Below are 14,665 nucleotides of genomic sequence, written 5' to 3' on the forward strand. Positions count from 1 at the left end.
TCTGGGCATTAGGCCAGGCTCCTTTCTTCGCCATACGGCTTGCTTCTTTATACATGGCCAAACTCCCTCATCTCTGACAGATTCACTCAGACCATTGAAAATGAGGAAATAAAAACTTTTTCTTTGAGCCTGGAAGCCAGGCCTTAAGGAATCTGCATTACACCATACGCCGGTGGCTGGAGGAATACAAATGTCTTAACTATTGTTGTCAAACAAAGATCCACTGTTGTAAGGAACTTTACCCACTGCAGAGATTACGCTGAGGATCTTGATCTACATTCTGGCGGAGTTATTTAGATATTACATTACAATGGTGCCCGCAGTGTCCGGTCAACATAATTGTCTCTCGGAGGTTATATATAAAGTACATTATGTGCTTTTACTAAGACGCTAACATTTCTACTGTGTCAAACCTCAGGGGGAACAGCATGAGTTCTTGAGACTTTTCTAACCAGAAATCTTTGATCTACAGTCAAAATACTGGAAACATATTTCTGAGACTTAGTAAATTTGGGGGGTAAATTAAACTGGGACTGTTTTTGAGGTACAGTGGACTGGGAAGAGCTTTGGACCATTCATGGAGGAGTTGAAGAGATAATCCAAAAAGGGATTGTTGCATCGGGTTAGGTTGTGTCATGTCATCTTGGTGGGGGTTCCATCTTGATCCTCTCAGGAAATCCAACGTGCAAAAGCGATTTAACAGTCCCTTGGACTTAAAAAGGCTGCCATATCTTTACAGGTCCTACTAGGGCATATGGGCATCTCCTTAGTAAAATCACATTGGTCTAAAGACCAATACCAGATGTAACACTCATATAAAAGGAGAATGATAAACATAATGCAATTTTTTCCCCAACATCTTTCGACCTATTAGTATAGACTTCATCCATGTCCTGGCAGTGCAGAAAAAACATGGTAGCCATTTCTCAGACTTCATAAGTATGCCCTTCTCTTGAAGAGTGTAGTCTCTGGACATACAGAGTACTTTCCACTTTTAGTCATATGACTATCCTTCTAGATCACATTCTAGGACAGCTTTCAAGAGCAATGGGCACTCAAGGCCTAGAACTCATTGTAGGCCTTATCACCTGCCTACGAGACTACAGTCCCTGAATTGAGAAATCTCGAGGATTGTATTTCTTGAGTGTTGGAGGACTTGACTGCTACGAGTCTGCATCAAAGAGAGTTGTAAGTGAAAGGAGATTGTGCAGCACAATAAGATTCCTTTAGGGCAGGAGAACCTAGTTCTGCCATGATGGAGACCGTCTTCGCTACATCTAAGCAGGCCATTTGTGGGAAGAACTGGGTCATTGCTTGATCTAGTAGGGCAAGCTGAGATTTTTCCTTCAATGTTTCTTTCCATGACTGGACAAAACATAGCACTTGGATATAACAGTACCAGGATCACTCCGCAAGTCTGTGCAACTGATGTCCGTCTTATCACTTCTAGACTTTTAGTGGCACAAAGTCGCAGGCCTCTATCAGTTAATCAATGTTCAGTCATGTCTTACTATTAACATTGAGCTCTTCAGAGCAACATATTGAAGGGACAGGCATATTTCAGCAGGGTGCTCAGAGCAACAAGGTTCTTTACATCCTGCTCACTTGGAGTTGTTTGTTGGTTGCCATGTTGGATTTGACCCGGATTGAACTTTTGGCTTGCCCTCTGCTGTCACATGTATCTGGCTTATCATGTTGTGAATGATGCCAGAAATCTATGCCAGCAAAGAGCTGATGTAGATTACTGTTTAGTTGCACAAATCTTGGAGAATGTGTCTTATTTATGACAAGGTGTGCACCTTATTGTAGATTGACATAAACCCTATGGGGCAGAGTTATCAAGACCAGTATGAAAAACCAGAGTTGTGGAGTCAGAGTCAGGGCGAGTCTTGGGGGGTGTTGGAGTCAGAAAAAAATGTCCGACTCTGGTTTCAAAATAAAATAATGAATTATTTTTATATTCTACAATTATAGGTATTTATATCAGGCATGTCAAACATGCGGCCCGCGGGCTGCATGCGGCCCTTTACAGGCATATCTGCGGCCCGCACAAAAGTCTCAAACTTTGTCTCTAAACTTTAAACAAACTTTAAACTTTAGAGACAAAGTTTGAGACTTTTGTGCGGGCTGCAGATGTACAAGGAAAATGAGCGGTGGATTGGGGCGGCCCTGCTGGACGCAGCGCTGCTCCAGCGGCCACCTCTCACCCTTCGCAGAGAGCAGGTCTCAGAGAGCCTGCTCCGCTTCGCCTCCTCCTCCCTCCACTCTGCCCCCTCCTCCCCACACGCCGGGTGACATGGCCACGTAATCAGGCCCGCACCCGACGTGTGCCTGCGTCCTACTCGGTCTCACAAGACCGCTGCGCAGGCTGAAGAGTAGAAGCAGGTAAGCCTCTGCAGAAGAAATACAGGGCATAAACACTAGATTTATGATGATGGGGGGGGGGTTGGAGTGCTGAGGAAGGGTTGGGGTGCTGGGGGAGGGGGGCTTTTTGATGTCTGTCTGGCCCTTCCTTGGGCTTGAGGACTGTTTTTTTTCCCACCCACCTTGTAATTCTTTCACTTGGGGGTTAATTGGAGCATTACAGTCTGTAGTGCTCCTATTAACCCCCAAGTGCAAGAATTGCAAGTGGGTGGGAAAAAACAGTCCTCAGGCCCAAGGAAGGGCCCCCCTTCCCCAGCACCCCCCCCCCCACCCCCACCCCAGGACTCCAACCCTTCCCCAGCACTCCAACGCAATAATGGTGTCTGCCAGCTTTAACTGGGGTGCCATTTTACCGCAATCGCAGGCACCCGGAGCAAGATTCGGGGCCTGCGTGCATTTTTATGGCAGCCGGGAGCTTTGTGAGGCTCCAGCCTGTCATTCTATACTTTCTATTGTAGGCTACTCTATGTAGTCTGCAATAGAAATGCCGGATTTTTGCGAATCATGGTATTAGTGATCAGTCCCCTAGGCCCTAGCCATTAGCTGCTGTGTGCGGCCCTCGCAACAACCTCTTGTTACTCATGTGGCCCTCGGGGTACCCTGAGTTTGACATGCCTGATTTATATGACACAACTATTAATATTGTATTACCGTAATTAGATATATAGTTTGTTACAAATTTACTTCCATAGGAACACTTATATCGAGAATAAGGTCTTTACTGCTTCTGTCTGACCATGGATGTCAGCCATTTATGAAGGAGTTGGAGTAGGGCTGTGGAAAACTTGGGTCGGAGTTGGTGCTTTGGCCTAACGACTCCACAACCTTGATGAGTTAGTCACAAGGTAGCCCCTCCTGGCCTATGAGCACAAGCTAAATGGACTGTTAGGAAAATAGTCATGAGGAAGGGAAAAGAAGCCAATATTTCACTGCATATATATGTATACACCACGACTTGGTAGATAGTAATGCATGTAAATCTATATTTATGGGCCCATTATACATGTTTATATTGCAGGTGTCCGCCTCACTCGCTGCACCCTACATTATTCATGTTACCCAAATGGAAAATGAAATGTATAATAACTGTGTTGTCGCAGCACAATCCATTGGATGCTTTTAATAAGTAATGGGATTAGGTGTCTTTAGTAACGGCCTTTGGGTACCTCCAAGTATTCTGTTTTGCTGTGTCTTAGACATATCGAATGACTCTTGCTCGGCAGGCAAATACAGTTTCAGGTTATAAAGAGGATGATTATTAATGCATCGCAACAAATGAAAGGCCGTTCGGACCTGTGACTTCTCTATCTATGGCTAATGTGACACCTTAAAAGATGGTCTGAAGGACACTCAAATGACCAAAATGGAATTTTCCTATACCAAGTGGAAAAGCAAATCCCATTAGTTCATCTAAAAGTGGCAGTGGCAGTGTAACATAGTAAGACATTACATGCCCTGTATTAAATGGAGCCTTTCACTAGACTCCAGTATAAACCCAGGCCTGCAGATAGATAGGTTAGCATCACCATATCTCAATATCTCAACACAGGCCTGCAGATAGATAGGGTAGCATCACCATATCTCAATATCTCAACCCAGGCATGCAGATAGATAGGTTAACATCACCAGACCTCAATATATCAACCCTGGCCTGCAGATAGATAGGGTAGTATCACCATATCTCAACCCAGGCATGCGGATAGATAGATTAGCATCACCAGACCTCAATATATCAGCCCTGGCCTGCAGATAGATAGGTTAGCATCACCAGACCTCAATATATCAACCCTGGCCTGCAGATAGATAGGTTAGCATCACCAGGCCTCAATATATCAACCCAGGACTGCAGATATATAAGTTAGCATCACCATATATCAATATATCAACCCAGGCCTGCAGATAGATAGGTTAGCATCACCATATATCAACCCAGGCCTGCAGATAGATAGGTTAGCATCACCAGTCCTCAATATATCAACCCAGGCCTGCAGATAGATAGGTTAGCATCACCATATATCAATTTATCAACCCAGGCCTGCAGATAGATAGTTAATATCACTTGAATTAAACAGTGTTTACCTCTTGAGAATCACTGCCTCCGTTGCCAAGATATCAATGTTTTTTTCAATATGCAAATCAGCTTTTTAGAGCAACAAGGGTGTGGCGTCTTACCTCTTTGGAGCAATGATAACAGGGCCGGGTTCTGGTGCATACAGAACAAATAAAGGCTGGTTTGGGCTTCAAGAATGGCTACACTGGAGCTGTATGGGAATAGAGTCGTATAGGGTTTTTTCATATTTTTAATATCATAGACAAACCCTTTAAGCCACAGTCTTAAAGGGACAGAGTTCAATTATTATGTCAAAATCTCTGTTGCAAACAAAACCTTTGATACTACGCCATGATGTGACAAAATTGTGTTGAAAAATTCTGGTTGTGCTGTAAAGGTAAACTAGACAGTCTAAAGAGACAGCTGAATTATCATCCAGCATCAGTCACTGTGATAAATCTGGCACGATTTTAGAATGTCCATTTACATAGGTGTAACTATCAGTAAATTTGGGTCTGATTCTCTTTATTTTCCCCGCCTTTGTTTTTTTCTTCATCTGTTTCCCCATCTCTCACTGTGTGCTTTTCTCCTTTTATCTCTTAGTTTCTCCTCCTCTTCGTTCTCTGTCTCATGACCTCAATCTATGCCACAAAGTTAATATTAACCAGGAATTGATGTCTTTTTATAGAGCGCGGTGGATGTATGCTAATTCCATTTATACATTGTTAGACCCTGGAGGGCCTTGTGGCCTAGAATAATTGTGCACCTGACCGACTTCACGTAGAGATCAAATTCTTGGGGAATTAACTTTGCTTTTACAGAAGCTCAGAAGTTTCCTTTTGCTTTCTTCAAGTCTTGCGCCTGACCCTCTTTATTAGGACTTGTTACCACAAATATATCTGACGTCCGGCTGCCTTTTTATGGTTTTTTTGCACTAAAAATTAGATCAGGGTTTAGAAACAACTTACTTAGGTGAATGTCTATGGCAAAGCTTCAGTCTGACTGTGATCAATACATTTTATATGAGCAGACTTTATTGTAATTATCATTTTGGGCAGATTTAAAAGTTTTAATTTCTAGACAATTAAAAGTTGAACATTTTTTGCAAATATAAATGATTAAAAATTTTGCAGAATTTTAAAAATATTCTCAAAGCATTTTAGTGGTGACCGTTTGTTGTCTGGATAGATTACCAGTGGATATGACTGTGAATGCAAGAACATTTTATGGACTGATAAATGTTATAAACCCAGCCATGATGTCCTTATTGTGGGTACGTTATCTTCTCATACATATAGTGTCCTCCCGATAACCAGCCATGATGGCTTTATTATGGTCATGTAATCTTCTCATACATGTAGAGTCCTCCTGATAACAAGCCATGATGTCCTTATTGTGGTCAGGTTATCTTCTCATACATGTGGTGTCCTCCTTATAAGCAGTGATGATGTTCCTATTGTGTCCGGGTTATCTTCTCATACATGTAGTGTCCTCCTGATAACCAGCCATGATGTCCTTATTGTGGTCAGGTTATCTTCTCATACATGTAGTGTCCCTCCTGATAACCAGCCATGATATCCTTATTGTGGTCAGGTTATCTTCTCATACATGTAGTGTCCTCCTGTTAACCAGCCATGATGTCCTTATTGTGGTTGGGTTATCTTCTCATACATGTGGTTTCCTCCTGATAACCAGCCATGATGTCCTTATTGTGGTCGGATTATCTTCTGATACATGTAGTGTCCCTGCTTGTTAACCTGTGTTCAATAAGGAAATCCTGGTCAGGTTTTGACAAGTACCAGACCATAGAAAGTTTTTGCATTCATGGTCATATGCTTTGACAACCGGCCAAGATGAAAGACATCACCACTAAAGTTCCATGGGAGACTCCGTTGCAGAATGTGCTAAGAAATAGCAGAGGAAAAAGTCTGCACAGAGGACTTCCTTGTCCATCAGTTTTAGTTTCGAAACAATGGACAACCGATTGATCCCATTATAGTCAATGGGGTCTGAGAGGCTCTACGTGTGACCGCTGCTTTAGTGATCTGCCTCTCCATTGCAATGCTAGTGTGAACCTACTGTAAGCCTCTTGGAGGAAACCCTGCATAAAGGGTAAAACCAGTCGGCGCCACATGTACCCGCCATAGAGTTGCTCAAACCTGAGTGTGAAGATTAGTACACTGAATTGGTTTAGTAGGCAATATTTTAGGTTATATTTATTATTTTTAGTTTATATTTATTTTAGTTTAATATACATATTGTTGTGTGATTTTCCTGCAGCTTCCATGTACTCTGAAATACAAAGGGAGCCTCCGGATATAGGAAGTATTCTGGCACATCCCGACTACCTGGAATCAAACACCGAACTTATCAAGCCCAAGAAACTCCTGAATCCTGTAAAAGCATCTAGAAGTCACCAGGAGCTCCATCGTGAACTGCTCATGAACCATCGGAGGTACATTTTGCATTTGACAAACTTTTCACTTAAAGGGAATATGGCACCAGAATATGACCTATTTGTAAAACCAAGTTTTTATATTAAACATTTTTTAATAAGTTTTATATTAATAAAAAAAAAAAACCTTTTAAATGTCAGTTCTGATAAGACTGCTGCGATCTCCATCCTACAAAATATTGATTACATGAGGTACTAGACAACCGAGATGGCCCGGACCCCAAACTGTTATATTGAACTGCATTGACACATTGTAGAAAACTGGGCAAAATAGGCAAATACCCCAGGGCCCCCATCATAAAGGGGCCTTCACCAGACTTTTTATAGGGATCCTATCATTGGATACCTTATTTTTCTGACTAACACGTAGGAATAGCCTTAAGAAAGTCTATTCTTCTCCTACCTTTAGATGTCTTCTCTACGCCGCCGTTCGGTAGAAATCTGTGTTTTCTTCAGTATGCAAATGAGTTCTCTCGCAGCACTGGGGGCGGTCCTCAGCGCTCAAACAGCACTGGGGTGTCCCCAACACTGCAAGAGAAATCTCCACCTGGAACAGCCTCTCTGTGTCTTCTTCCGTCCTGGGCTTCAATCTTCTAGGCATGCGCAGTCGGCTCTGCCATCAGGCCTCAGGCAGAGCCGACTGTGCATGTCCCACGGCCACAAGAAAATGGCTGTTTACACCAGCTTACCGAAGAAAACCTGGATTTCTACCGAATGGCAGCGCGGAGAAGACATCTAAAGGTAGGAGATGAATAGCCTTTCTTAAGGCTATTCCTACGTGTTAGTGAGAAAAAAAGGGTATCCAATGACAGGATCGCTTTAAGGTGATGAGTAGCAGTGTCTAAGTATAGTCTCTTGGAAGGTACTCATACTCCAAGTGGAGATAAAGATGAGATATTGAAAATTATTATTTCAGAGGGGCCAAGAATCCAGCGATGGATTTATCAGAACTATATAAAAATATATCCAAAAACCAGAAAATCTGCCGTTCTAGAGCAGCGATCGAGGGCTTTCTTATAACAACACACAATTTCTCGTCTTGGATTTGCCCTTGAGTACACCATTTTAGAGTATGTTCTGTCCCAGAAGAGCGGCTGTCGGCTCAGTATCACTCTCCATTTACACATCAGGTAAGAAGTCTGACGACAAGGTCACCAGGGAATCCTGTCCGACAAGTAACCTTTATACTCACATTTAACAGCAGCGGAGAGACGCGGCTCAGACCTCATATAGTATTCATTACAGCCCGTTCACACTGCCAAAGGAATGCAGCGTGGTCTGAACAGAGACATGCAGTAAAGCGTTCAATAGTAGGCAGGCAATGGTAATGGGTCATGTCTAAGGAGCTGCTTTATATCTCCTTTTATGTCATTGTTTGCTATAGTATTACCTGCTGTTTGTTCCTTACTTTTGCATCTGTATTGAATTTTTATTCCCTATATACAAATTCTCCGAGTATGATGGAGCCGTATAAAGAATGATAATAATATAAAAAATTTAACTAAAGGAATATTTATATTTATTTCATGAATTCATTATCTATTTCAGTGCTTTATATTATATCAGGGGTCCTCAAACTACGGCCCGCGGGCCACATGCGGCCCGCCGAGGACATTTATCCGGCCCGCCGCATGTGTCCCGCGCACTGTCGCTTGGATCGCTCACTAACGGGGAATCTGATTCCCCGATAGTGAGCGGATCGCTGCTTACAGTTGTATGTGGAAATGCACATACAACCAAAAGCTATCAGTGTAGGCCGGGCAACCGCGGACTACACTGACTGCAGAGATTGACCTCTGCCCCAACGCAGGCGTGATGACGTCTTTGCGTGTGCAGCCTAGAGGAGGAGGACTCGCGGCGGCTCTTCATGGGTAAGTATGGTAGAGTGTGCGTGTGTGTTGTACTGAGGAGCATATAATACAGTGGGGGGGTACTGAGGAGCATATAATACAGTGGGGGGGTACTGAGGAGCATATAATACAGTGGGGTGGAAGGTGTACTGAGGAGCATATAATACAGTGGGGTGGGGGGTGTACTGAGGAGTATATAATACAGTGGGGGGGCGTACTGAGGAGCATATAATATAGTGGGGTGGGGGTGTACTGATGAGTATATAATACAGTGGGGTGGGGGTGTACTGAGGAGTATATAATACAGTGGGGTGGGGGGCGTACTGAGGAGCATATAATATAGTGGGGTGGGGGTGTACTGAGGAGTAGATAATACAGTGGGGTGGAGGCGTACTGAGGAGTAGATAATACAGTGGGGTGGGGGGCGTACTGAGGAGCATATAATATAGTGGGGCGGTACTGAGGAGCATATAATATAGTGGGGGTGTACTGAGGAGTATATAATACAGTGGGGTGGAGGCGTACTGAGGAGTAGATAATACAGTGGGGGGGGTATTGAGGAGTATATAATACAGTGGGGTGGGGGGTGTACTGAGGAGCATATAATATAGTGGGATGGTACTGAGGCACAGATAATACTGTGTGGGGGGCGTACTGAGGAGTAGATAATACTGTGGGGGGGCGTACTAAGGGAGTAGGTAATACTGGGGGGGGCATACTGTGGAGCATATTATACTGGGGGGGGCTGCTGTGGAGCGTATAATACTGTGGGGGGCGCTACTGTGGAGCATATAATCTTTTTTTTTTTTTTTAAACTATATTTTGGCCCTCCACTGGTTTGAGGGACAGTGAACTGGCCCCCTGTTTGAAAAGTTTGAGAACCCCTGTATTATATTATATTACTGTATATATCTGATCCCTTGGAGTAGGGAAGGAATTTTTTCCCTGTAAGGGTGCAATTGGCATGAGCCTCATGGGATTTTTTTGCCTTCCCCTGGATCAACACTGTAGGGGACTGTGGGGTTATAGGTTGGACATGATGGACTGATGTCTTCATCCAACCTCATCTACTATGTAACTATGTCCATGGTCATAGACAGTGTCTCATTGTTAGGGGTTAGGCCTTACTCACACCACAGTAAAAATGGCTGCTTTGAAAACACATTGATCATAATGTGTCTATTCACATGTACAGGTTTTTCAGTGGACCGTTTTTAATGGCCAAAAAACCCCCCAAAACTGACATGATCCATCTTTATCACTCAAAACGGACATCGATAGAACTGTGTGAATAGACCCATACATACTCTCAGGTTTTTCTGATGTCAGTCGGACACCTGTTAGTCGCTGCCATGTGAATAAGTCCCTTCCGACACAACCTTTTTTCATGGACGTCAGGTTGGTGAAAAATGTCATGTGAATAAGGCCAATGGGTCAGTATATAGTTCTGACCAATCATATTCAACTGCAGGAAACAATATTTGTTGTAATTTCCTGGTTTTATTAAGGGCACGTTCACACCATGATTTTTATCAAACAGGGAATCTGTTTTTTTGCTGAATGCAATGAAAAACTGATGCGTATTACAAAAAAAATCTGAAAACTGATGCAAATGAATCAACAGATAAGCAAAAAATGATATAAAAATAATGTGGTGGAAACGCGGCCTTAAGCTAACTGTCTGTGGTGTATGAACAGGGGGGGGGGGACATGTGGATGAATTCAATGAAAAGGAGCTGCAAAATCGCACAAGAAAAGGACCTGTTCCATATTTTACGGCCTGCATTGTCGGCCCACACACAGGACCTTGTAATTCACGGTCATGTGTGTGGGCCATCCAGGAAAAACCCATATAGAAAACTGATCAATTCATACGGTTGTGTGCAAGGGGGCATAGACTGAGATATTATACCACCATAAATAACACCGTCAAGTGGTAATACTCAGATGTGTGACATATTGTGTATACCTCCGCTACAATCTGATGTCACTCTTATCTCAGTGGTGCTGCTGTGCCCTCTAGTGGTAGAGGCGTGTATGGTATCTATAGAAGTGATTCACGGGAACAAATACATCTTCGTTTCAGAGAATTGCATTTCTAACCAGGGTCTTTTGTTTTGTCGCATTTTGGTATCTCTTATTTATTACCCTTGTATATTATGGTAGCCTGCCATTGCTGTGGGTTGAATGTTAACCATGTCTGGTTCTTGCAGAGGTTTGAGCATTGACAAGAAGCCGGAGCTCCAGAGAGTGTTGGAGAATCGGAGAAGAGACAAGATCATACAACAGAAGAGACAGGAGGAGGAGAACAAGAAGATGCAGTCGCCGTTTGAACAGGAATTGTTAAAGAGACAGCAGCGGCTCGAGCAGGTAACAAGCGTAAAGTCATGTACTTCACATCTTTGCTTTAAAGGTGTGCGGATAATGCCAGAAGTATTAGAGAAATTCTGCAGGGGTGTTACCTTTTTGCCCTAGTCATAGAATAGGCCTTCAAATCTTCATTGGTAGGGTCCAACTACCCAGGACCCCCACGCATGACCCAATGAAGGGGCGAGTACTGAAGGTTGAGTAAGACAACCTGCAGCCCCAGTCACAGTCGCTCATATGGCCAAGCTGTTGTTCCTTTAGACATAATGAAGTATGCAGTAGCTCCGCAGTCCCCCATATTGGTGGGGGGCCCTGAAGTGGGAATCCCCAACTATCAGACAATGATGGCATATCTTAATGACCATCAGTATTATAATCCTAGTAAACCTCTATAAAGGGAATGTGTTGCCAAACAATTACCTATTTTTTGGCATCAACTTTTATGATAAATTTTTGCTGAGGTTTTAAAAATGTTTCCATGTTCTTATCTAGATTTTAAAAAAGTATCTGAAAATCCTGCAATTCTGACGTTGTCCACTAGGCCATAGAATACACTAAGACTTCTACTTTTCTGTAGAAGATTTCTTTGCAGTGGTCACCTGATTCTCCTTCGTGACTTTCCTGCTGCTTCTCGGCTTTACCCCTTCTATTTTGGTAGTTCGGTGCCAACCCAGCTATAAACTAAACATCTGTCGTCTGAGACAGACTGGTTGCAAGGAAAACACAGCAAGTTCCCTTTAAACAAGGTTGTCAGCCAGAGGCCCTGGCAATTAATATACCTTCTTTTCCCTCTGGCAGTTATCAGATCCTAGTAAATTCCCACTTAGTCTCCTTCCCCCTCTGGCAGTTATAAATGCCATCCCCAGTATGTTACCAGTCAGTCTCCTTCCCCCTCTAGCAGTTATAAATGCCATCCCCAGTATGTTACCAGTCAGTCTTCTTCCCCCTCTGGCATCCATGAATATAATCCCCAGTGTTTTCCTTGCAGATAGTTAGATAATAATTTTACCATGGGGCAGTGAAAAGAAATCATACATTCTGACTCCATATTGAAAAAATGCTACCCTTAACAAGACTAATCAATTGCTGTAAGCAGCTCAAGAAGTCTTGGTTAGGGCAACACGGTGGCTCAGTGAGTAGCACTGTAGTCTTGCTGGAGTCCTGGGTTTGAATCCTGCTAAGGGCAACATTTGCAAGGTGTTTGTATGTTCTCCCCGTGTTTGTGTGGATCACCTCCCATACTCCACAGACATACTGATAGGGGTAAATGTAGATTGTGAGCTCTATATGGGGCTCACAATCTACATTTTAAAAAAAAGAAGTCTTGATCTTGGACAACCCCTTTAATCCATGTTTGTTTAAAAATTGTAGCCCAAACTAGATAGGTCAGAATGTGTTAAAGATGTTCCATGTCTAGTTGTAACCACAATAGTAAATCTGGGCCACAGCACTGACTGGTAGGACTATCCCTTTAATGCAGTAATGTTCTTACGTTCCACGTTACATAGTTACATATAGATATATCACTGATGATACATTTTCACTTTTCCTTTTGTAGCTCGAGAAAGAAGAGCAGGAGCCTAAAGATGAAGTTCATGCTCCAGAATTCATAAAAGTGAAGGAAAATCTCAGAAGAACGGCAACAATAGCCTGCGATGAGAGAGTGGTGTAAAAAAAAATTGCCAACCAGGAACGAAGTTCTGTGTCGAGCTGGATTTGTGATGTCACCGGGGACATCTTTGTACTTGACTGACATTGCAGATTGTCTGTGCGAGGAACTATCCCTTATCCTGACAGCAGTATATACCGTGAGATTGTGTTCTCAGAAGCGATGTAACACCCTGTATTTAGCCGCCACAGCATTTAGTACATGATGCTTAGCCCTAACACCGACGGAAGTGTCCTCATACAACTGCACGTGGCTGTGGAGATTTGTGGCTGAGCTGCTGTGTTGCCCACGCTTTCCATATGGCGGTCAAGAAACGTCAGGTTGTCATTAGATAACCTATCTAATGTGTACGTGTCTGTTCGGTGACCCCACAGGGGCCTATGGAAGCGTATGGCTTGTTAGGCTGTGTGTAACGCATACATGTTTTGCATGTCAAATTCCAAGATATGTTCTCTGCGTGTTGCACAGTCATCGTAACTGCCACATAAGGTGTCACATGACCAGCCAGGACGCCTACGCTATTGTGTTACCAGCCCATGGTCTGGGCAGTATTACATTCCTATTTCCATATGACTACAATGCAGTATTACCTGCATAAAGCAACCACGGGATCCGAGCGCGTTGCTGCACTCCTTTGCTGGTGAGCAGTAGAAGAATGTGAGTTGCTATTTTCTCCTCTCACCACTAGAGGGAGCAGTGTGGTTGTCTGATAAGGTTTCTTAATATTATGCAGATTTGACATTAGTGTCAATGATGGTGAAGTTGTTACATTTAATTCTGAATGTATAGGGGAAGAAATCTCAGGCATAAGCAAAGCCAGTATTTAACCAAGCCTTAATGATGTAAAATTACTAGATCTCATTAAAGGGAAAGGATCATTGCATGTTAACAGGACAAATACTATCAATATGCCCTATTAAAGGGGTTTTCTATCTCTGACATCTACGGCATATCTGTAGGAAATACCATAAATGTCTTATAGATGTGGGCATGCACTTATCTTCTGAACAAGTCTTCAGCCCTCTTCTCATGGCCAATGCGAACAGATTCATGCCCAGCTCTCTCCATTCAGGCCCTATTCACATCTGCATTCGGGTTTCCGTTTGGAGAATCCACTTGGAACCTATACACAGAAAAAAGCGGTTACCTTACGAAACCCACAGACCCCGTAGACTATAATGGGGTCCGTGTGGTTTCTGCACAAAACATGCGGAGAGAAACGAAACCCAAACACAGATGTGAATAGGGCCTCACCTCTATGGGAGTTCTGAAAACAGTCAACACCACTTAGGTTATGTTCACACAGATCAATCTGGAACAGATTTTGATCCTGCCTCAAAATTGGCTCCAAATTTCATCCTGATTCAGAAAAAATAAGCGGCCTGTTCGTCCTTCCTGTCTTGGTCACAGATGCCACAGTGTGAGTGCTAAGCTGATGAGCCCCATTGTATCTGAAACTAGTCAGAGAGTAAAGCCATGGAAGAAGGGGACGGAAAATACAGAGGTATCTGAAGCAGAGGGACACCTCCAATTCCTCATCATTGACATGTGAACAGGCCCTTGTTTTTGGAACACCCATAGGAGTAAATGGAGAGACCGAAGCGGGAACCCCATCTATAAGACATTTAGTCTAGAGCTACAAGGCGACATTAAGCACGTGACACGAATATCGCAGTGTTGCTTTCTGACATCCCATCTAATGATTGTTAATGAGGTCACGTTGCGACACAACATAGCATGACAGTCACAGAAAATCTTATACACCTGATTCCTCGCGCAAAATGTCTGCGATTCCTCTAAAATTGTCGCAGGTCAGGAACTCGTAGACTTGATTCCACAAAGTCCTAGTG

The 14,665-nt window shown here is 43.2% G+C and overlaps 1 protein-coding gene across 2 annotated transcripts in view; it reads left to right on the forward strand.

Moving 5' to 3' along the window:
• Nucleotides 1-13,826, forward strand: part of FAM107A (family with sequence similarity 107 member A) — an 82,922-nt gene extending 69,096 nt beyond the window's left edge. For both annotated transcript variants that reach the window (XM_075287933.1, XM_075287934.1), the window contains 3 exons: nt 6,755-6,929; nt 10,993-11,149; nt 12,705-13,826. In XM_075287933.1, the coding sequence (XP_075144034.1) occupies nt 6,755-6,929; nt 10,993-11,149; nt 12,705-12,818 (446 nt within the window). In that variant the 3' untranslated portion in view covers nt 12,819-13,826. The remainder of the gene's footprint in view (nt 1-6,754; nt 6,930-10,992; nt 11,150-12,704) is intronic.
• Nucleotides 13,827-14,665: the final 839 nt, after the last annotated feature.

This window comes from Leptodactylus fuscus, chromosome 9, assembly GCF_031893055.1.
Source record: "Leptodactylus fuscus isolate aLepFus1 chromosome 9, aLepFus1.hap2, whole genome shotgun sequence".
Lineage (NCBI taxonomy): Eukaryota > Metazoa > Chordata > Amphibia > Anura > Leptodactylidae > Leptodactylus > Leptodactylus fuscus.